General features: G+C 45.4%; 1 protein-coding gene across 4 annotated transcripts in view; it reads left to right on the top strand.

The window, feature by feature from the left end:
* The window catches only part of TRPC7 (transient receptor potential cation channel subfamily C member 7), a 141,906-nt gene that overhangs the window by 111,089 nt on the left and 6,000 nt on the right, over positions 1–24,817 (top strand). For all 4 annotated transcript variants that reach the window (XM_023193813.2, XM_031935409.1, XM_023193824.2 and 1 more), the window contains 3 exons: positions 11,830–12,025; positions 17,440–17,661; positions 18,343–18,423. In XM_023193813.2, the coding sequence (XP_023049581.1) occupies positions 11,830–12,025; positions 17,440–17,661; positions 18,343–18,423 (499 nt within the window). The remainder of the gene's footprint in view (positions 1–11,829; positions 12,026–17,439; positions 17,662–18,342; positions 18,424–24,817) is intronic.

The following is a 24,817-nucleotide window of genomic DNA, read 5'->3' on the forward strand; positions in this document are numbered from 1 at the left end:
TTGACCTCCCCACAACCCCATTCCTGCCACGTCCAAGGGCAGTTGGAGTCTCTAAAGACTATTCAGGAGTCCACTTCAAAAGTCAGCTGTTAGGAACCCACAGGGAGCTTTTTCATATGAGCTCTGCTCACCCTAGGGGTGCAGTCCCAGGCCAGCTCACAAAAACCAGTCTCACAATGTTGTAGCACTGTCCCAAGGGGAAGAGGTAGGGCAGGCGTTCTAAGACAAAGGGAAAGAAAAGAAGAAAGACTTCTCTACCAACTGCAGCCCTCAACCCTCAACCAAGCCCTGCCCTATCTCCCGGTGTATTCCAGTTCTAAAATCACATACCGCCCCCCTCCGGCCACTCCCAAATTCTCATTTTCTCCATCTGGCAGACCTCAATGAAGAGGCTAGAAGAAAATGGATGGATTAAATTGGTTTAGCCCAAGGTGTGAATAAATGCACAGTATGAGCAGCTTTAACAGATCAGTGGTTCTCAAACCACATCAGAATCACCTGGGGAGGTGGCTGAACGTGGGACTTCCCAGGCTCTTCCTTTTAGAGAGTCTAATTACAGTAGTTCTGGGTAGGACCCAGAAATCAGCATTAACGAGCCCCTGGAGGATTCTGGTACAGCTGGTCTAGGACCACAGTATGAGATGCTAATCTGATCCAACCTCATCATTGCACCAATAGGGAGATGGAAGTCACTCTCAGCTCTGTGTACTTCAAAAACAAGGAGCTTGTTAAGTGAGTATCTTATTAGTAGGATTTCAGGCTCTATGCAGGCAATTTTTTTTAAGCACAAGCTACTGAAGAGATAGCCAGATCCAGTGGGAGCAAGCCCCAGAGTCAGATCCTGTGAGTAGTTCCCAATTTTTCAGCCTCCTTCCACTTCAGAACCAAGAATTTTCTCAAAGGTCTGGGTTGTTTTTCATAACCACTTCTGTGTCCAGTGCTAGCCTGAGGGGAGGAGCATGGTCACTGGTTGGTGAGCTGGGGCCTGTCTGGGCATGACAGATAGTACACCTGCTGGCAACTCATTATCTCCAAGCCACTTCTATTAGAAACTGCAAATGACCCCAGGCGAGGAAGAAAAAGTGTTCAGACAAGGTTTATGCTCTCAGAGTACAAAATCGAAGTATCCCAAGACACGGGTAAGGAAGTGGAGAGAAAAATCGCCTGAGAACACACTTCCTTTAATAAAGTCTTTAAGAAAAGTTCTCAGTTCAGACTGTTAGGAATTTTGTGATTAGGGACATATTTTTAACCTTACCATAGAAGTCAGTAGACAAATAGGATTTGCCTTTTGGAGGTTTGTTTTATAGCCAACTTTGCTGAAATGCACGTATTCCATAAAGTGAAGACTTTATGCTTATGTTGGATGGAACTCTTGGGGTCCCAGCACTCTGGTTACAGGGTTAGAAAAAAGAAATAAAAGGTCCATGGTTCATATATGAAATACAGCTGAATGACAATGCATAGAAAAAGGGTACCTAGGCTGGGCGCGGTGGCTCACACCTATAATCCCAGCACTTTGGGAGGCCAAGGAAGGTGGATCACTTGAGGTCAGGAGTTTGAGACCAGCCTGGCTAACGTGGCAAAACCACATCTCTACTAAAAGTACAAAACTTAGCCGGGCGTAGTGGTTCACGCCTGTTTTCCCAGCTTTCCTCAACCTTTCCAAGTGGAAGCTTGAGGCAGGAGAATCAGAATCTCTTGAACCTGGGAGGCTTAGGTTGCAGCGAGCTGAGATTGCGCCACTGCACTGCAGCCTGGGTGACAGAGAGAGACTATGTATCAAAAATAAAAGAAAGGAAAGGAAGGAAGGGAGGGAGGGAGGAAGAAAGGAAGGAGGGAAGAAAGAGAAAGAAAAAGAAAGAGAGGGGAGGGGAGGGGAGAGGAGAGGAGAGGAGAGGAGAGGAGAGGAGAGGAGGCCTTTCTTGTACCGTAGCTGGTGACTGTGATGGGACAGCTACACAGAGAATAGGAGGGGCCAGTGGCAATGAGGTGGTCCAGAGTAGGAAGTGAAGGGTGCTCTAACACAACCCATGGTGGGTCCCTGTCTCCCCTTTGGGTGAACTTGGCCTTCCAGACTTAATCCTGATTGGAGACTAAATGTGGGTTCTGTTTCTCAAAAGATCATCTCAACTCATCTTTTCTATAGGCTGTTGTGAAGTTAGCTTCATAGCATAGCTGGGTTGAGAGTTTTCTAATCAAAATAATACCTCTATTAAGGTTGTTCTGTCTCCCCAGGAGTCATTTTAATGGAAGTAGCTTCAGCAATGCTAGGCAAAATTAGAAACTTCTATTTTCCGTGACACTTATGGGAAATTTCCATACTTTATAAGGGAGAGATTCAGGAGGCACTGATTCAGCCCCACCCAGCTTGTCCTTGCCATGCAGAAGCCAGATTCCCCTTCCAGCCATGGAAACTGCAGTTGAGGGAGAGGATCCTTAAGACTCTGCCCACACACCCCCACCTGCCACGGACTGTCCCAGCCTCGAGGCTGAGCTTCACATACTCTGCTTAAAACTGAAATTGAGGCTTCAGATGATCCTTTTGAGCCGGTAAAGAACAGGAATAATAATAATACAAAATATCAAATTGTTGACCAACTCATGACAAATATGCACCTGCTTTCTCATTGGAATACAGTGGAATAACACAAATACTACTACAGGAAACTGAGGCTCAGAGAGGTACCAGACTTGCCGAAGATCATAGAGCCAATAAGAGAATCTGAATCCAAATTCGCATGACTCCAAGCCCATCCTCTACCTTTGGCCTAAAATTTCTATCACTCACACTAGGGCCTACACTTTGAGATGGATGCTAAGACTCTAAAAGTTGAGTTGCTCTCCTATGGTAGTAAATTCTGAAGAAGAGCGTTCTAACTCAGATTTTCATTGCCATTGAGAACCTGCTGATTCTACATATCTCAGCTCTAATATGCAGACTGCGATTCTCCCCTGGATAAAACAGGTTTCTATTCCAAAGTGAGCTCCTTCATTTGACAAACATGTATGGAGCAACTACTCTATGCCAAGTGGTATTTGTCCCTGAGGCCATAGAGATTAATAAGATAATTCTGTCCCTAGGAAACTCATGGATGAGTGGGGATTCTGCAGGGGGCAGAAAGCAACAGCTGTGATCCCATATGATCATCATCAAAGGGTACTTGAGTAGCACAGGGAGGAGGAAGTACTGAGTCCTGCCTGGCAGTCAGAGAAGGCTTCCTGGAAGGGGTGGCTCTAAACAGAGAGTTTGGGAGGATGACTGGAAGGGCACTCTGGCCTGTGCAAGGCATTTTTGGAGAGCTTCATGTAGGAAGGCATTTGGGTAGATGGCAGAAGATTAAATCAGAGCATCAGGTAGGAGCTAGATTGTGAAGCACTTCGTAAGTCCTGATAGAGTGTTAGTCTCCGCTAAGTCCTTTGTAAAAGGAGGAGGATCTAATTGGGTCTGCTTTCAGGAAAAGTGCTGTGGCAACTGCATGAAGGGTAGGTTGGAAGGGGTGAGAGTGGAGGCCTAAGCTGGGTGCTGAGATTCTACTGTGAGCAAAAGCAGATGTGGCCCCTCCCCTCATGAAACTTGCAGACTGGTTGAGAAGATAGATGTTAATCAAATAATCACAGGAATGAGGGCATGTTTACACATAGAGAAAATGTTCTGAAAGACAGGAACGTGAAAGAAAGGCAGCCACAAAAGGAGCTGAGCTAGATCCCCTGGGAGGCTCTGGCAGGAGCCCCATGAGAGAGGGTGCACTGCTGCATGCAGGGAGTAGTGGGATGGAGAAGCGGGGCAAGGGATAGAGTGGCAGGCTCTGGCTTCAAAGGGGATCCTGCTGAGGCTTCCCAGGCTGAAGTATGTTGTAAAACTCATCAGAACTCTCTCAGTGACATGTTGAGAGAAACCCAGGGAGGGGTCACGCTGAGGCACCCTAGGAGCTTGGTCTACTGCCAGTTTCCCTGTGCAGAGTGGGCTGAACATGTTTGCAGATGGGGAACAAGGAATGGCATCAGCCTACTGGGCTTTGTGAAGGACCCATTTTTCCCAGGATCCTGGGTCAGTGTTAAATATGGGCATCTCTGATCCAGAAGCTCCACAGGCTGTTTCACCATCAGACTTTATTACATTGTGAAAGTTACAATCTCCACCTTTCATGTTATAAATTCAAGTCAGGACCGGCTGGGCGCGGTGGCCCACGCCTGTAACCCCAGCACTTTGGGAGGCCGAGGTGGGTGGATGGCTTGAGCCCAGGAATTCGAGACCAGCCTGGACAACAGATTAAGAACCCATCTCAAAATTTAATTAATTAATTAATGCAAGTTAGGCATAGGGTGTTTGGGGGGATGAGAGAGCTTACTGAACTCACTTTCAGGTGGAGAAACCAGCACAGGAAAGTTCTAAGGCTTGATGGAGAAGGCAGCCGAGGTCAGTGTGGGGCCCAGTTCAGGCTCAGAGAGGCTGGGGACCTGGAAATGACCTTTACGTGTCAAAAAAGATCGTTTGGGTCTAATATAAGGTCTTTTTCTTTGTATAACTCTCCAACAAGTGATTAAAATGTAGATCTTTTCCTGGACTACTTTAGAAGAATTGTTACAACAGACATTCTATCATAAAATGTTTATGGATACATTTCTTCTCATGTTTATTTGTGACATGGATTCTAAAAGCCTGGGACCTGTGAGCCCCTGGAACAGTCTGAGAGCCACCAAGTTTTGAGGAAAAAGACCTGATGACACACAGAAAATGTGCTCCTGAGGATGCTGGCTTCATGGCACCCTCTCAGGCACTGCCCGGGGCCCTCCATCTGCTTCTCAGGCTGATGGTTACTGTCTGACAGGGGAGAGGGTCCTACCTTTTTATGCACTAAAATTCAGTTCTAGGATGATAATATGGTTTAAACTGCCATTCCTCAAAGTGACAGCGGCAGGAAACTGCAGTGTCCAGGGTTAGCTCGAGATGTTACCAGCAGGGGCAGGTCTGAGGCAAGGTGGGTAAGGCCAAGTGCCAGATCACCTTCTGCCTCGGTTTCCCAGCATTCCATTGTCCATTGACAAAAATGTTCACTGACCTGCCCCCACTCCCCCCAGCTACAAGCTGGACACTATTCTGAGTACTGAGGACAGAGTGGCGAAGGAGGTCAGCAGGGCCTCTCAGCATGGAGCTCACATTTCAGAGGAAAAAGAGGCAAAAAGATAAACAAATAGGCAAGTAAGATAGTAATAGATTAAGTGCTGGGAGCCAGAGAAGCAAGACACTGTACAGAAGAGTCATGAGGGAGGGCCTCCTTCAGACAGGTCGTCAAAGAAGGTCTCGTGAAGCGCATGCTGACTGAGCCTGAAGCCTCAATGAGAAAATGAGGAAGAGCAGCCAGGCACAGAGAGAGGGGAAGACATTCCAAGAAAGAGCTCAGCCAGTGCACCCAGGCAGAGTGCAGTGACTGAAGGGAGAGCCAGCCTCGGGCTCCAGGAGGCGGGAGGAACCTGACTACACAGGGCCTCAAGGGCCTGCGCTGGGTGATGGGCTTTGTCAGCCACAGGGAAACCCACGAACGGAGAGGGGCAAGATCTGATTTCTGTTTTTCAAGGACTTTTCTGAGAATTAATCGCCGGACTCCATAGTCTTTCAGCCAGATATTGGAGCCTATTGCAGTTGATGCAGATTGTGTAAAAAACGAATACTAGGAATAAAATTAGTAACATTAATTGAGCAATTAGTATGTGCCAGGCAGTAATTTATGCATTTCACAAACATTCCATTAACTCATTCAATTCCTCACAACAATTCTAATGAAGTGGAGATTACCGTTTTCCCATTTTACAGCCAGGAACGAAGCAGCGCAGAGAGACTAGGCTATTTGGCCAAAAGCATATACTCAAACCAGGTTTGCCTGGAGTCAGAACTTGCACCTCGATTGTTTCATCATCACCTGGACGCAACACTAGGATCAGGGAACGGGAAGTCAAAATGTGCATTAGGGATTCATTCGTTCGTTCATTCAGCACTTTGAATTTGTTGAATGCCTCCTATGTGCCAGGCTCTGATGAGGTTTGCAGTTTCGAAGATGAAAAAAACACAGCTTCTTCCCTCAAAGAGTTCCCAGGCTGCACGGGGTACAGTGAAACCCCTCAGTATAAATAAATCTAGGCCGCACAGGCTTTACATATCCCAGTTCTTTGGCATCAGTTCTGTGGCCCCAGACTCTTCTACTTCTAGACTGTCTAAATCAAACTCCTTGTTTAGGACCTAAGGTAGAACTCAGAGGTTATTTGGAGGACAGAACTTTGCAGGGCCAAGGAAGGGATGAGTTCAGATTTTCTCAGGCTTTTAACCGTCCTTAAACCTGGTCCAACTGCTTTAGTCTCTGGGTCTGGGTATTAGAGAAACACAGCCTCTGAGAAGACCTTTATCCATTCCAAACACCTTCCTCCATCAGCCCAGCTTGGATGACAGGTGAGCATTATTCTCCTTCAGCAGAACTCTAGCAGAGTGCCAGCTATTGTCTGCTGAGTTTGGGAAACAGCCTTTTTTAATTAAAGGCTGATTCTCCTGCTTAATTTTAGCCTGCTATGTGCTGATTTGAGTAGGTAACTGAAGTATTCAGTGGTAGGGGCTAGGAGTCTTGGCACTAGGGAGAGAGATATGGCAGTCTGAAGAAGCAGCAATTTTCCTGTCATGCCAAACGCTCTCCTTATTGATCAGTTTATTCTCTGAGGCCTGTATACAACTGCCTCTTCAGGCAACCTGTTATTAAAGTCCTGCTATCCAGGCGAGACAGACCTGGTGGAGGACTGCTTACCTCGTCCCTGCTTTCTGCATGACAAATCAGCCCCAACCTTCCCACACACCCACATTCCCCCCCAGAGAAGGGTGAATCGTGGCCTATTCAACATCACTCAAGGGCACTTTTCTTCCTTTACTTCATTAGGAGTGCTTCTTATGCTAGGGTGGCCTATTGACTAACTTCAGTCCCTTCCACTGCAGGCCCAGAGTCAAATATAAAAAGACAGCACGACTGGAATAATCAGAAAGAGTATTTGCATGAAATCAAGGGTCTGTGATGATCTTTGAAGATTAGAAGAAAAATGAGGCTTGTTCAGAAAACAAGCAGCTGAATTATTGACTCCATTCAGCCCTGTGTGGAAGCACCTGAGGGGCTGAGGGGCTGTATGTATGCTGGGAAGGGCAGAGGCAAACCGCCTGCTTACAGTCTCATAGCATTCTTTTATCTTACTGTGAATCCTCATCACCTGGTATGGTGCCTGGCACATAGTCAATTCAGTAAATAAATACATGAATCAAAATAATAGCTGCTATTTATTGGACTTCATATTTTGCATAGGTTGCCCATTTAATCTTCATGTCCACTGAATAATAGAAGCATCATTATGCCAATTTCCTAGTTGGGTAAACTGAGACTCAAACAGGCTTTGTCCCATGCCCAAGCTCATACAGCCACTATAAGGCGTTGCTGAGATTTGAAACCAGGCATGCACCCTGGATCTTCTCACTGCTCTAGCTCTGTGTCATCTCCTGTGATTGACACAGTTGAAGGAATCTGTGGCAAACTCTATAGCTAGCTAGGGTGGATGGAAAGAGGATGTAGAGCCAGTAGTTGCCATTGCTGTCAGTAAAGAACCTCAAATCTAGTCTTAAGGCCAGCTATTTCACAGTGGGGCTTTCTGTGAGACAAGTAGCTTTATGGCAAATAGAAACTAGCCTAATTCCAAGATATTTTCTTCCTGAAAGCCAGCCCTATTTCTCCCAAATGACTGGCTTTCTACCCCATCCCCTGGGTTCCAGAGCTCATGAAAATTGTGGATGATGATTGATATATAACTCAGAGAGCCTCATAACCTCATAGGGCATTACAGCCAGCTCCAATACCTGAGCCCTTAGGATAAGTGATTTACTATTGACTCATTCCAATGCCAGCCTTCTCTCTGAGAATATATTATTATGTGTGCCCAAGGTCAAAGCAACACAAGTCTTTTCCCACTCAGGGTAGTGAGGTCAAGTTTCATTTATTTCCTGCCACATGTTAAGTTGGAAGATGACACCAGCATGGCATCTTAAGTTCATTGTAGAACTCTAATCACCATAAAAAGCATCAAGTTTTCACTGAAGTTTTTTCCTTTTTTTCCTACCAGGATGTCTGTCATTTTCATATTGATTTATCAGCTCTTTGTGTAAGGATATCATCCATTGTTTGTCTTACATTTGCAAATACCAATTCTTTTCTCAGTCTTTTGCCTTATGTTTTTACTTACTATGTTTTTCATGTATACAAGTAAAGTTTTGTGTGGTCAAATCTCTCAAATTTTGTAGTTTCTGAAACTTCCCCCAGCCCAGAATTATGTAATAAATTCTCACCAATACTTTATTCTAGTGTTTTTACCATGTAATTTTTCTTTTTACATTTAACTCTTCCATTCCATTCAGAAGTTATTTAGTTATATGGTTTGAACTATGGATAAAATATTGTATTGCTTACAGTTTAGCCCAGATAATTGGACATAACTCAGCCCATAAGGTGCCCTCTAACAACAACAACAATTAAAAAAAAAAAGCAACATAATTAATCAATTCAGGTAGTTCACTTGTCTTCATGACAAGAACATGTATGTACAAATGAAAGACCCAAGGGCCTCAAATGGTGAATCTAGCCACACTGGGTGAGTCAAACCAATAGGCCCACCTTTCTTTAAAGGAAGATTTTATTACCTCATTAATTTTGCTCCATGAAAATAGAAAGCAAGGGCCATAGATGTTCTCCCTTAACAGCTTAGAAGAGATCATTAGAAATGCATAGTTTAGGGTCAGGCACGGTGGCTCACGCCTGTAATCCCAGCACCTTGGGAGGCTGAGGCGGGCAGATCACGAGGTCAGGAGTTCAAGAACAGCCTGGTCAACATGGTGAAACCCCATATCTACTAAAAATACAATAATTAGCTGGGCATGGTGGCGCGCACCTGTAATCCCAGCTACTCTGAAGGTTGAGGCAGGAGAATCGCTTAAACCCAGGAGGTGGAGCTCGCAGTGAACTGAGAATGCGCCACTGCACTCCAGTCTGGGTGACAAGAGTGAAACTCTGTCTCAGAAAAAAGAAAAGAAAAGAAAAGAAATGCATAGTTTGTCTAAGACCCCGTCCTGCCCAGACAGATGCGGCTGGTTGTTGCTCTGGAGGCGTGGCTCCCACTCTGGCAGTCCCAGTGAGTTTGGGCCTCTCGTAGAGCCTCCTGGAGAAATGGCCAAATCCAAGTCCAGGAGTTACTCCTTCAACTACAGAATAGAAATAAAACAGATGTGCAGTACTGAAGATTGTCTGGAAGACAGACAACAAATTGAACAGACCAGCATTCCAGGCCAGCTTAATTGTCCTGAGCTGTGGGGGTCAGGTAAAGGAGGGACTAAGGCAAAGCCTCGAGATTTGTAAATATTACCTTGCTGGAACACATACTGCTTAATAAGCCAGGCCTGTTTATTCAGATTATTGACACAGAATACCTAAGACAAGGTACCAAGGATAAATCAGGGCTCAGTGGCAAAATTCATGGCAAGATGCAAATGAGAAAAAAAATGGAAGCTGAATGTAGGCCCCCTTTCCCTAGTAGAAATTCAGAGGGTTTTCCCTGGATGTGTTCTGTAATTGCTCACTTCATTTGTGTCAGCCAAAGGTTTCTGGGTTTTTCCAAGGTAAGAAAGGGAAGATGAATTTGGGTAAAACCTCTCTCTATGGCAAGTATGATCCATTCCTTGGTTGGTCCATGGCAAGTGTATAATCCAAGATTAGCCCTTATCTGCCCAGCCTCCCCCTCAGACACTGTGTTCTCCAGTTTTCACCTGATCCTGCCAGGAAGGGAGCAACTCTAAGAGAGATCACGACCTAATGTCACCTTCCAGTTTGGAATTTAGGGTTCATCTGGTGGTTTTGGAATCTCTCTGCCACTGTTCCCTTCCACGAGTGTGATAACTGAAAGATTGCTTCATAATGGGACACAGTACTGCAGTGAATCACAACACAGGGTGGATGACATCTTTTTCACACAAAATGCTGCATCTCACATGAGGAAAACAGTTCTCCCCCTTTCCAGAATAGCACCAGGAGCTGGAGCTGGGCAATAAGGGCTTAATACCCTGTTGTTGCTTCTAAACCCCCAACTAAATTATTTCTCACTAATACTAAAATGAATTAAATGTTTCAAACTCACAGTTTTAAAAGAAACCAAAAACAAACACTGATAATACAATCCCACTTCAAATATCAGTTTTTCAGACTCTGAAGGGTGTGCATAGGGAATAAGCCAAACAGCTGGGTAGACACACACCCCCCACACACAATCACACTCAGGAGAGCTGTAAATTCATGCGAGTCAAGAGTTGGATTTTTAGCCCAAGTGACGAGTAACAGTATTTTTGTACATCTTGTCAAATAAATACCAATCCTTGAGAAATGCCGATATTTTTAAAGATCTAGCTAATCCTGGCCATTTGTGGGTGAGTGTTGAAAACCTGAAATGTTAAAGAGGAGAAAAAAAGTGCTTTCTCATAGTGGTACCAAAAATCTGGATGAAAACTAAAAGAACTACGCTTAACCATTCAGAAGTTACCAGATACACTTGCATGGTCTAAACCTCCCAACCAAAATCCAGCTTTCTTATTCGATTCCAGGTCATCAACCTGATACAGGGTCATGGCCATAGAGTATGGACTATGAAACGCACTTGGGTCTTATTCATAATACTGCTGTATTTCAGTTACTTCGTAGTCTCAAAAGGGCCAAAGAGCAGTGTCCTTAAAGCTGAGTCTAACCTGAACTGCCCTCAAGGCACGTGCAGCATCTAACCTAAGGTGAGGTTTGGGCAGCCACCTGGTGATTTTGAACCATGTGGGCACACCGGAATCTCCACTCTCATTCTTGATAATTCAGCCCCGGTTTAGAAAACTTAATACATGTGGCTAGCCTCAGCTCTGTGTCATGGAGGTCATGTGAGAGCCCACCCAGAGCTGCTATGAGGCTTAAGTGAGCTGCTCTGTGTTGAGTGCCTAGAAGTGTCAGACTCCAGGGACGCCATCCTGCTGTGTGGACACTGCTCACTTTCCGGGTATCTGCCATCACTCCCCTTCACGTGGGCTGTGGAGTCTGAGAAGAAATGGTTAGGGCTTAATGGAAGGAAGAGTGCACTTTCTGGAGCTCATAATGCACAAGAACAAACATTTACCCAAGGTGTTTAATTTTAAATGTTTAAGTTAATTACAATAAGAGAAAAGTGATACCACAGCCAGGAGTCCCGATACATGGATTGAATAAAAAATAAAGAGCCTGCCATTTTTAATATTCTTTCAAAGTCTCCTTAGAAATCTGAATGTCACATTATCTCAGAATGCAGGCACCCCCAACCAGCCCAGCCCCACTCCAGGATAACTGAGCACTCCAAGGTAAAGCCTGACCAATGGCAACTTTCATTTTAAAAGTTCAAGCTGACCAGATGCAGTGGCTTACATCTGTCATCCCAGCACTTTGGGAGGCTAAGGTGGGATGATACCTTGAGCCCAGGAGTTTAAGACCAGCCTGGGCAACATAGTGGGATCCCATCTCTACAAAAAATAAAACAATTAGCCAGGTGTGGTGGTGCACAGCTGTAGTCCCACCTACTCAGGAGGCTGAGGCAGGAGGATGCTTGAGTCCAGGAGGTCAGGGCTGGATTGAGCCGTGATTGAGTCACTGCACTCCAGCCTGGGCGACAGAGTGAGACCCTGTCTCAAAATAAATGAATAAATAAATTAAAATTCAAGCTGATGCAAACTACCTGAAAGGACTGTCTGTTTCTTTGCAGGGTTGAAGAAAGTTTTAAAACTTTATTTTGGTCCATATTCGGCTTATCTGAAGTAATCTCAGTGGTGCTGAAATACGACCACAAATTCATCGAGAACATCGGCTACGTTCTCTACGGCGTTTATAACGTCACCATGGTGGTAGTGTTGCTCAACATGCTAATAGCCATGATCAACAACTCCTATCAGGAAATTGAGGTAAGGCCAGGTCACCGAAAATGCTCGCTCTCCCTCATCTAATTTACATTGCTGTTTTCAGCAATGAGGGGAATGATGTTAGAAGGCCATGTGTTGTTAAATGTTTAGCCAGAACAACAAATAACAGGCATTCTTCCTGGATTGCTTCTAGAAATACTTCGGGTCAGTCTGCCCCATGGCCTTGCTGCTACCACTATGAGGCCCAGTGAGAGCAGAAAGAACTGGGGTCATGAGTCTTCTCTCTTTTAAACTTGTCTTCTCAGGACATCGTGCAGATGACCCATGGCAATCAATCAGAATGACTGTCTTTCAGCCCCCAGGCCCCTTTTGCCTCTCACATGTTATTTATTAAGTACCTACTGTAAGCCAAATCCACACTAGGCACTGGTGATACCAAGATGACTAAGACACAGTTCCTGCCTAGAGAAACTCATAGTCCATTGAGGAGATCATACAGGGTGATCAACAAATTCCAATGCCCTGGGGCCAGTGCAGGCAAGTTGTAGGGGGTGGTGTGGGGACAGAGACAGAGATTGACTATGGGGGAAGCTTCCAGAGGTGATGCTGGAAGGCCATTTAAAATGAGAACAATTTTGCCTGACAGATAACAGGGTTAGGCAATTTATGAAAATCTAAAAGGCATGAACCATAAGCTATTGATTGCAGCTTGGTTTAGAATAGCAAGAAATTAAAAACAAACTACATGAGCATTAATAGGAATCTAATTAAATAGACTATGATGCATCTGAAAAATGGGATGCTGTGCAATTCTATTTTAAGAAGGATAAATACGTTCTCTAGATGCTGATGGGGAAAGACTTTCAAGTTACAGTGGTAGAAGATAAAAATCAAGTTCCAGAACAATGTATATAGCGGGCTTTCTCTTGTATAAGAGAGAGAGAAAAGGGAATGTGATTCATTTGTGATTGTATAAGCATGTGAAAAGAACAAACCTCTGAAAGGTCCACAAGAAAGACACCACGGCATGCCTGTTGAGAGGTGGGAGTGGGGGCATGGTGGGTGGAATTCCTTTCTCTTTATACTTTTTATCCTTTATAAATCATGTTGTTGTTTTACCTACTATAAGATTAAATAAATAACCTAAATTTAAAACAAAATAAAAAGCACTGACCTATTGACACAACAATTCCAATTTTGGGAATAGATCCAATATGATTTTACATAGGTGTTTATTAAAGGAAAAACCTGGAAATAGTCCATTGATAGGAGAATGTTTAAATAAACTGTGATACAGTCACACTTTAGAATAAGGTGTAGGATACTGTTTTGTACTGACATGGGAAAATCCCTAACACATTATTAAGTGAAAAAATGCAAGTTGTAGAAAAATACATATAAGGGAATCTAATCTGCATAACACTACAAATGCAAACATATAGAAAGGAACTCCAAGGAGGCTACAGTGCTCTTGACCGGGCATCCTCTGGGGGAGGGAATGAAAGGAGAGAGAAGATCTGAAATAGGACTTTCACATTTCCTGGGGCACCTCTGTCCTTAAAGTATAAGAAACAATGTGTACGTACTTCTTATACAGAAAAAAGTAAAGATCCCTGTGTATTAACTTGCTAGGGCTTTCCTAAAACATACCACAGACTGTGTGGCTTAAACATTAGAAGTTTCTTCCCTCACAGTTCTAGAGGCCACAAGTCCAAGATCAACATCAGCAGGGTTGGCTCCTTCTGAGCCTCTCTGCTCAGCTTACAGATGTCCACCTTCTCGCTGTATCCTCACACAGCCTTGCCACCAGTCCAAGAAGATCGGGGCCCCACCCTCGGCACCTCATTTAACCTCAGTCACCCTTTAAAGGCTCCATCTCCAAATACAATCACCTTCTAACTTAATGGGGGTTAGGGCTTCTACATAGGAATTTTAGGGGGCACAATTCAGTCTATGTTACCCTCCCCGAAAAGGAGTACTCTATACAGTAGGGAGCACCTGAACCAAGGCAGGGAGGGGTGAAGCAGTGTGGTATGCTCAGCGCTGCAAGAGCGTAGTTTGAATGAGGAAAAAAGGCAAGAGGTGAGAAGAAGAGGTGAGCCTGGCCATGAAGCCTCAGCTGTTGCCCTCCAGAAAAATACAGCACATCGTGGATGGATAAACAACACATATATTTTTAAACCATTTTACATACTTAATCACCAGTGTGAATAATCAGCTCTTGTCCACTAGTCCTTCCTGTCCTTCTGGGCCTCAGTTTCCCCATGTGTAAGAGAAAACCAGATGGTGCCTGGAAAAACTGCAGGTCCCTGCACCACTCTCCCCGGCAGTCTGCCATATCCTAACAGGCATGTAATGCTTTGGTTGAAATGACAGTAGCATGGGAAACCTTGCGGTTGGTGGTGAGGGATGCCCACTAGCTGAGGGCAGGAGCAGGCAAGCCCACGGCATGTGGTGTCAAGTTATCCCACCACGGAAAGGGGCCCCGACATGCAGAGAGTGTATTACAGCCCCACACCTCCCGTCTTGGCTCTGGACTTCTGGGGCAGGTGAGGGCACATGTTCTCACCTTTCTTACTGGACCATGGAAGGTACCACTGGAAAATGCCAGGCGTTCATGATCACATGTAGTTTTCATGATGCAAATATTTGTAAACCCTTCCATGAGAACACTAATGTATTGGCTCAGTAGATCTTAAGCCCCTGCTGTCCAAATCCACAACTCACCTGCGCCTGCCCCTCCATTCAACTCCCCCCACCCCAGCCCCCTGCCTCTGCAGGCAGCACAGCCTTCTCCAGCAGAGAGCTCTGCCCTGCTCCATTCTGCTCAACCTGGCTCCCCAGCAGCTGCCACTGCATGGCACCCTGCCTGCCTGTGTCTTCATCCCTCTCTTGCTACCTAATCCTTCCTGTCAGCATTTAAATAAGTCTCTTGATCTTAAAAAAAAAAAAAAAAGGAACTATAAAAAATCCTCCCTCTATCTTACTTTCCAGCTCCCAACCTCTTTCTCCCTTGTTCCTTACTGCCAGCATCCTCAAGCTATTTACACTTCTCATTGCCTCTTCCACGAGTTAATTCTTACAAATTCTCTACCCCCCACCCCGCCCACTCTTGACCTTGTTGAGAACTGCTCACTCCTCGGATCTGAGCCCAAACACCAGCCAGTTTTCCCTGACCCCCAGACTGGGTCAGTGACCTCAGTACCTAGACCCTCCTCCAGCTCTGGGTACAACAATAGGTAAAAGACTAACTAATTAGCTGTTGAACAGCTGATTATAAACCTGTACTCTTGTGGGCCTCTTCTGGGCCCTTGCTGGGCTCACGTCATTGGCCAGACTGTGTGTTCCACCACGGCATGGATTGTCATGCCCAGGGCCTCCCTAGCACATGCCAGGTGCATAGCAGGTGCTTCATCAATGCTAAGGGACTGAAGGTTGACTGCTAGGCCTATGCTAGGCTATGGAGATGAAAATCACATTTGTTGAGGGCTTACTAAGTGTCTGGCACTGTTCAATGTCGTCTACGCATTAACTCCTTTAATCCTTTCAGCCTATTCAATAGGTATTGCTATGCTTATGTTACAGATGAGGAAACTAAGGCCCAGAGTGGTCAGTCACCTGCCATGGTTGCATAGATAGTAAGGAGCAGAGCCAGGATTTAAACCCACACAGGCTACAGAACCCATGCATTTTGCACTATACCACACTTCCTCTCAGGGTGGGTGTCCCTGTTACAACTGTCCTGTACAGCGAGACCAGGAGTGAGCCCTGCCCTCACAAAGCTTCCAAACTAAAAGATCCTTATAGGATGTCCCCAAGTAGACCAGGCCCAGTGTTGATCCTCAACAAAAGCAAAGTGGTCAAACCTGCTGATTATAACCCTGTACTCTTGTGGTATATCCCAGCAGCCTCTCCTGGGCCCTTGCTGGGTTCACAGCCCCTCAGAGTGTAGTCACTGTCTGTGGAAAGAGGAACCCACCGCCCAGGGAGCACACACGCACTACTGACCTCAGGGCTATGTGAGGGAAGCAGTTTTATCTCCATAAGCTCAAGACACCCAGCTAAAGTTACACAGCTAATAAGGGATTTTGAGCCCAGGTCCATCTGTTTACAAACCCCACACCTCTTTCCTGGTCTCAGACTGCCCTCCTAGGACAGAGGTTTGAGGAACCTGTCTAGACAAAATACACCTGCTCCTCTCAGGGGCCCACTCAGCATTCTGGCATTGACACAAGGTCTGAAGGAACAGAGCCTGGGTTTAAGTCTAACCCTGCTACCCCAGAAGAGAACACAGCTGGATCCCCTCCTACAAACTACACTCAGGCTTTGCTCCCCTTGAATTACATATGGAAGATCTGTAAACATCCCCCCTGGCAGCACTCTGACCAATAAGAAATATACTGTGCTATCCAATGTGGTAGCTACTAACCACATATGCCTATCAAGCACTTAAAATGTGGCTGGTCCAGCCGAGCACGGTGGCTCACACCTGTAATCCCAGCACTTTGGGAGGCTGAGGCAGCCGGATCACAAGGTCAGGAGATCGAGACCATCCTGGCTAACACAGTGAAACCTCATCCGTAATAAAAACACAAAAAATTAGCCAGGCATGGTGGCGGGTGCCTTTAGTCCCAGTTATTTAGGAGACTGAGGCAGGAAATGGTGTGAATCCAGGAGGCAGAGCTGGCAGTGAGCCGCAGTCGCGCCACTGCACTCTAGCCTGAGCGACAGAATGAGACTCCATCTCAAAAAACAAAACAAAACAAAACAAAAAAATGTGGCTGGTCCAAATAGATGTGCTGTAAGGATAAAACTCACACTGGAGTTTGAAGACTTAGTGTGAAAACAGTAAGGTAAGCTATCTTAATATTGTTCTATAATGCTTACATGTTGAAATGATATTTTTGATCTACTGCATTAAATACAATATATTACTAAAATTAATTTCACCTGTTCGATTTTACTGTTTAGAATGGGGCTAGTAGAAAATTGAAGCTTACCTACGTGGCTCATCTTTTTGGCTCACAATATATTTCTAGTGAGCAGCACTTCTTTAGAGATTAATAAATACAGTAACGCTGTGGTGGCTGGTGAATCAGCTAGCAGAGCTATAAAAATTAATGAATAACCAGATTAAGTGGCAGTGAGAAAAGTTCTTTGGCTAGCTGCATGTGCAGAATGTTGGTAAAAATACCCAGTGTAGAATAAGGGCGGTTAGTATGAACTGGTCGAGGCTTTTCAGTCATGAGTCCGAAGGACACAGGCGGAAAGAGTGGCCATTGTGCATGGCTTTAGTGAGAGTAAACTCCCCTTCTCTGTGCCATGTGTAGACGCAGCAGAGTCCTGCTTAGAAGTCTGCTCTCCGAATGTGTAGGCTGTGTCTCCGCTCCTCAGGATGGGCTCCTTTGTTAAATCGTGGCCTTCGAGGGTGTGTTGTTGTTTCCCTTGTTCCACAGGAGGATGCAGATGTGGAATGGAAATTCGCCCGAGCAAAACTCTGGCTGTCTTACTTTGATGAAGGAAGAACTCTACCTGCTCCTTTTAATCTAGTGCCAAGTCCTAAATCATTTTATTATCTCATAATGAGAATCAAGATGTGCCTCATAAAACTCTGCAAATCTAAGGCCAAAAGCTGTGAAAATGACCTTGAAATGGGCATGCTGAATTCCAAATTCAAGGTAGGTAGCCTGTGGTTTATGGGGCTGGAGAAGGCAGCAGGAGAGGGCGGGCCAGTGGAGTGTGTTTGAGTCATATGGCTGCCCCCCCACCACCCCATGCAAGGGGGGCCAGGGGCTGGGAGGGCTGGTACTCTGTAGAGTCTGCCTGGACACATCTGAAAGCTCCAATGCCCGCAGAGACTACTGTGATACCCCCCTTTCTCCTTGCAACCCCTTGGAGAGGTGCCCTGCTGGGGACTTAGCAAGCTGCCTGGCTAAGCCGTGACCCCAGTGAAGGGAACCCCTTAGTGGACTTGGAAATGGAACAGCTTTTCTCAGAAAGTATCTGGAAAATGATCTCTGAGAAAAAGGTTTCCTTCCCAGTGTCTGGCTCTCCTGGGGATTCTCAGTGTTTATTAGTATGTTAAAACCCCTGGAGAAAAGACATCCATCTAACCTTAACTCAGTGCTTTCTAACCAAGTTGTCTAAACAATATTCTGTAACCCTTATTAACATCCTACAGAGCTAAAGGTCCTAGGAACAATGTTCTAGGAAGCCAAGCAGCACTGGGTAAATCAGCTTTTGGAAGCTGCCTCACTGAGACAGCCCCATATGTGGATACTGTTCAAGTCCTACGAGATATGTAGGGATCCATGTATGTTTTTGTGTGTGATATGTGTGGGTTTGTTTGTTTTATCCAGAAGACTCGCTACCAGGCTGGCATGAGGAATTCTGAAAACCTGACAGCAAATAACACTTTCAGCAAGCCCACCAGATACCAGGTAACCACCCCTTTCCCAAGCATCCAAGCATGGGCAGAAGTAGACTCCACTAAGACACAGATTCAGTCCCATGGCTGTGTCATCCCCCAAGAACACAGCTTCATTCCTTCCTTTATTGCACAAATATTTATTGGGTGCTTACTATATGTCAGGCACTGTGCTACTTCCTGGGGATACAGATAGAGATGTGGCTCCTTCCTCAGTGGCACCTCCAGTCTAGTGACAATGGACAATGAACAAGTCAACACAGAGATAAGTGTATGCCCTCAAACTGATGACAGTGACAAAAAGAAAACAGGAGGACTCAAAAACAGAGAAAAATAGGGAGCTTCTGCTTAGATATGGTTTTCAGAGGGGACATCTTCAAGGAGAGAACAGTCAGCCAAGACCACTCGGATGCAGGAGGCAGCCATATGTGACCTTCCAGGCAGAGGAAGAGAAGGGTGGCAGGTCCAGAGCAGCTTGGCCCTGTGGAAGCAGAGAGTGGAAGGAGGTGAGGTCAGAGGACCAGACCACTGTCAGGATGGGGGAGAGGGTAACTTTGCCCAGAAGGGGAGATAATGAAATTGTATTCGTGCTTTAAGAAACCACCTAACTGCTATAATGAGAGGAGACAGGTGGGGACAAGAGTAAAAGCAGGGATACCAGTGAGGAGGATGTGACAGTCATTCAAGTACAATGCATGGTTGCTTGGATTGGGGTATGATCAGAGTGATGGAGAAAAGCAGACAGATGCAATACACTTTCTGGATGTATAGCTGCTGGGCACGTATGGGGAGGGTGAGGCACACCCAGCATGGCTCCCAGGTTTCTTTCTTAAGCAGTCAAGTAGATATAGGTGTCTTCAGATTTGGACTGCCAGCCTGCCAAGTCTGTTGTCAGAAAAATTAGAAAAAGAACTTTTATGCTTCCAATCCTTGCACTGCTTTTGGAAATGAATGCCAGATCTTTGTATCCATTTAGATCAGCCCATGCACCAGTGATAAACGATAGCTACAGATGATCAATTATAAAAGTGCAGGCCACTCCTTTCCTGTCTTCCAGTTCTCGATGATCAGCAGTTTCACCTATGCTGAGCACTTCTTATCAGATGTAAATTTTAAGCTGTCCTGAGCATACCTTTGGGTGGAGGTGATGTGCCCCTGGTGCCACCTTCCCACAGGGAGCAATTACAGACTTAGATCTTTTAGATATAGGTCTCTAATTGAATCTCTCCAACCATATTTCAGAAGCCAGCTGTGCAGTTAGGAGGATTTAATTGCACAATTAAGAAATGGCTCATCCCTCAAAGAGCTTATAGTTCTGTCAGATGACAGGCGAAAAATTAGCAATGGGCAAATCTTGTGTTTAATCACGCACAAAATTGGGACTGACTGGTTTGATCTGCTTTGAGCTATTTTACAAAACAAAGCCTTTGGTCAGTGGAAGGATTTTTATTTCTCAGCTTTTCAGAGAGAGGTGTAGATTATCTATGTCACAGAAAAGATAGATACCCAATGGGTTAGGGCCAAATCTCTCCTAGGTTTTGAGCAGAATCAGCTCCTGAGATAAAGGAAGATCAATTCTGTGTGAATGTCCCATCCCAGAATGAATCCTTTCTGAAGGAGACCATTTTCTTTTATTTATTTATTTATTTATTTATTTATTTATTTATTTACTTATTTACTTTATTTATTTATTTTAGACAGAGTTTCACTCTTGTTGCCCAGGCTGGAGTGCAATGGCACAATCTCGGCTCACCACAACCTCCACCTCCCAGGTTCAAGTGATTCTCTTGCCTCAGCCTCCCGAGTAGCTGGGATTACAGGCATGCACCGTCATGCCCGGATAATTTTGTATTTTTAGTAGAGATGGGGATTCACCATGTTGGTCAGGCTGGTCTCGAGCTCCTGACCTCAGGTGATCCACTCGCCTCAGCCTCCCAAAGTGCTGGGATTACAGGCATGAGCCACCGCGCCTGGTAGGAGACCATTTTCAAAAGCAGTCTCAGAGCAGTCCCCTCTCTGTCTTCCATCCTCGCTGGTTGAGTCCATAGTACCTTGAATCTCCCCCAGGAACTTCCTGCTGTGATTACAGAGATTGGTCGTCTACAGCTTCAGGTGACTGATGACCTTGGAAAGCTTTGTTCATTTTGTAATTTGTGACTCCATAGAAAAAGCCTGAGGCGACTTATTCAAATAGTTTCACAGAAAAGAAGAAACAAAAAGCCAGCCAGTAGGCATCAGAGGAAAGGGACTGTGGGAGCGTAGTCTTTGCACATCGGTTCTTGGCTCCACCCTGCTAGGCTGCATGGCATCGTCCTGAGTCATCATCTGCTCACAATAGGAGTAAACCCTGAGATGTCACTAAAAGACACCTGGATGCAGGCTGGACACTAGCTCAGGTGTAGTCGCCCATATTCCTTGGAGATGGGCACTGTCTTCAACCTCATGTAACAGATGAGGGAATTGAGGCTCAGTGGCCAAGGCCACAGAAGTGACTGAACTGAGATCTCTCTGACTCAGAGGGCCCCCCGTCTCACCACATCATGCTGCCTGGACACCGGCCTATTATTTATCTTCATGGTGTTGCATCAGCACCCTCCTCAGAACCTGTCTTGCCTGTGTTTGACAGTCACCAGGAAGAGACCTATCTGAGCCTTCCAAGCACACAGTGAAGAGGCAAAGAGCAGAAGGCACTGAGGCACTTCGGCTATCACCGGCAGCAAGGACAATTTGAGTGGGGATCTGAGTATGGCTCCTCTCTTTCCTTGGGCCCACCAGTGGCCTTCCAAGTAGCACTGCTTTCCTCCCACAGCAGCTTCCAAATGTGCAGAGAACATTAGCAGCCCAATTCACCCCCTCTTTCTTACAATCCAGGCCTTAGGCAGAGCTGCTGTCACTGAGCACATATTCCATCAGCCTCTCACATGTTGTGGCTCTGAGAAATCACTTAGTGTTCCCAAGAAGATAAAAGCACCATCATTCACACACATTTAGTTACTAAGCTTGCTGCTTTTTTGTCTCTTCATTCGATTTCTCGACTGTTAGCGTTTCACGTGTTTATTCAGCCGTTTGTCAATGCTTCTGCTTTTGTGAGGTCTTTGTTGTAAGGGAAGACAGCTCCTTCAGACTTCAGAGGCTTTCTGTGTTGTTTCCTTAGACTCCAGAGTGTCTGGATTGTTATTTTTCACAAAACCATTTTTTGTAATGTGTTTTCCAGTCTGGGCTCTGCAGACCTGAGACCCAACAATGGAGCAAAACCGTGATACTGGTGAGATGGCCAAAGTATGCCTCCTCCCCAAGCTCCCTGTGATCTGTTCCAAGATCCAGCTTGTCAGTTTGTTGGGGCAGGAAGTATACAGACCCACATACTCACTCTGAGAGGCATATTTCTTTATGGTGAAACTAAACAAGTAATATCCCAAATAATAGATAGAATCCAGGCACATCCATCTTTCACATACACTCCAATCTTTATGCTGCAATCTGCTCCCCAAAACCCAGTGGGGAGTTCTCTTTTCCATCTTCTAAATGGCCTTTACTGAAGAGATCAAAGCAATGAGGATGGATAACTTGTCAGTACCTATTTCTTCTATTCTTGTGTCTGATAAACCTCAGTTTAACAAATGATTTGTCCTGTGATCCATTTTGTCCAGTCTCTTCCAAATGTTCCTCAATTTCTGTTTTCGTAGGTGCTTCCCTCTGGATCCCACCTCGTTGGCCATCATCAGCATACAGTATGTGTTCCCTCCCTTGCTTCCTTATCTGTGTCCTCATCTGCCCTGGCTGTGCAGGGAGAGTTGTCTCTCTCATAGAAAGATGTCCTGTGTTCCCCTTCACCACCAGTGGCCAGAGGCCATCTGGCCCCTTGTAGTCTGGGCTGGGTATGAGCTGTGGGAACTGTGTGCCTTCCCCTCCAGACACAGGGCTCTGCCTCACAACTGCTCTTATCCATTGTGCATCTCATCTTCATCCTCCTGAGTATTCATTTCCTGAGTGATAGCACTAAATATACTTATCTCCAGTACTTTCTAATGCATGGGGCAGGGCAGGGAGAGTAGACACTACCAGGGACATAGTAACTTGGAGAAAGCTTATTATCTCCATGAAGCGAAATAACTCTATGGAAGATAGCAAGGAGGTATCTCATACTCATCACAAAACATACACACACACACACACACACACACACACACACACACACACACTTCCTCCACATAGTGAAAGAAGGGAGGCTTTCTATGTCCAACTTTTCTATTAGGTTGGGGAAAATGTAATTGCAGTTTTTCCATTTTAATGAAATCAAATATAAATAGATATCCTATCAAGGGAACCAGCCCCCAGTATTTCAACATAGGCTCTTTCTATTTTCCATAAGTGTCGGCCGGCTGAGAAACAAAGAGAAAGAGTACAAAGAGAGGAATTTTACAGCTGGACCCGGGGGTGACATCACATATCGGTAGGACTGTGATGCCCACCTGCGCCGCAAAACCAGCAGGTTTTTATTGAGGATTTCAAAAGGGGAGGGGGTGCAAGAACAGGGAGTAGATCACAAGGTCACATGCTTCAAAGGGCAAAAAGGAGAATAAAGATCACATGCTTCTGAGGCCAATAAAGATCACAAGGCAAAGGGCAAAATCAAAAACTCCTGATAAGGGTCTATGTTCAGCTTTGCATGTATTGTCTTGATAAACATCTTAAACAACAGAAAACAGGGTTCGAGAGCAGAGAACTGGTCTGACCTCAAATTTACCAGGATAGGGTTTCTTCCCCACCCTAATAAGCCTGAGAATACTGCAGGAAACCAGGGCATATTTCAGTCCTTATCTCAATCGCATAAGACAGACACTTCCAGAGTGGCTGTTTGTAGACCTCCCCCCAGGAATGCATTACTTTCCCCGGGTCTTAATTATTAATATTCCTTGCTAAGAAAAGAATTCAGTGATATCTTCCCTACTTGCATGTCCGTTTATAGGCTCTCAGCAAGAAGAAAAATATGGCTCTATTCTGCCCAACCCCGCAGGCAGTCAGACCTTATGGTTGTCTTCCCTTGTTCCGTGAAAATCGCTGTTATTCTGTTCTTTTTCAAGGTGCACTGATTTCATATTGTTCAAACACACATGTTTTACAATCAATTTGTACAGTTAACGCAATCATCACAGTGGTCCTGAAGTGATGTACATCCTCAGCTTACAAAGATAACAGGATTAAGAGATTAAAATAAAGACAGGTGTAAGAAATTATGAAAGTATTATTAGGGAAGTGATAAACATCCATGAAATCTTCACAATTTATGTTCCTCTGCCACGGCTCCAGCTGGTCCCTCCTTTCTGGGTCCCTCACTTCCTGCAACAATATCCTCTGTGCCATCCACGTTAAATAGAACTTTTGGCCATTTCTCCAACCATTTCAGGCTTTCTGGTGGCAAAACTGGCTTTTGAAGATATCAAGTTGTGCAGCATGCACATAACAGAAGGGAAGTTAGGTCTGTATGAGGACATGAGGTTTTTTTGGTTTATGAGACAGAGTGTTGCTCTGTCACCCAGGCTGCAGTGCAGTGGCACCATCTCAGCTCACTGTAACTTCTGCCTCCCAGGTTAAAGCAATTCTCCTGCCTCAGCTTCCCAAGTAGCTGGGACTACAGGTGTGCATCGACATGCCTGGCTAAATTTTGTATTTTTAGCAGAGATGGGGTTTCACCATGTTACGCAGGCCGGTCTCCAACTCCTGGCCTCAAGTGATCCACCCACCTCAGCATTCCAAAGTGCTAGGATTATAGGCATAAGCCACCATGCCAGGCAGGCCATGAAGTCTCTAAGAACTGGCAGGCAGTCACACTGCTCTCCCTGAAGGTCCCTGTCACTTTGGGAAGTGCCCTGGAGGTAAGGAGGAAGGCTAAAGTGTCCCTGCACATATGCAGTACTCATCTGGTTCTGCTTGCACAGGAAGCCTTTATAATCCTAATGCACACTGAGGGCTTCAGAGTAAACCTTTGCTTTTCTACCCTCTGAGGCCTAGATCTACAGAAACCCTGCTCAGGTTGAGCACGCCAGTACTCAAGAGTGGGCCATGAGCATTCCTGCCAGTGCCAGAGCAGAGACCCCCTTCTTCAAGGGATGACCATTGTATGATGTCACCCAGCCTCTGAAATCTAGTGAGGCTTCCCCCTGCATAAAAAGACTCAGTACCCAGACACGACCCAAACCCTCTTTGACTAATAGGAGCCAGTTTCCCACATCTCTTTTCCTAAACCATCTTAAGCCTTTATTTTGATGCCCAGATGAAGCCCCAGCCATGGTTTCCATGCTGGTTAAATCTTAGATCTGCCACTTTCCAGCTGTGTGACCTTGGAGAAGTTACATCAGTGTCTGAGCCTCAGTGTCCTCATCCGTAAATGGAGATGACAACTCCCA

This window comes from Piliocolobus tephrosceles, chromosome 4 (assembly GCF_002776525.5).
Source record: "Piliocolobus tephrosceles isolate RC106 chromosome 4, ASM277652v3, whole genome shotgun sequence".
In the NCBI taxonomy this organism is placed as follows: Eukaryota; Metazoa; Chordata; class Mammalia; order Primates; family Cercopithecidae; genus Piliocolobus; species Piliocolobus tephrosceles.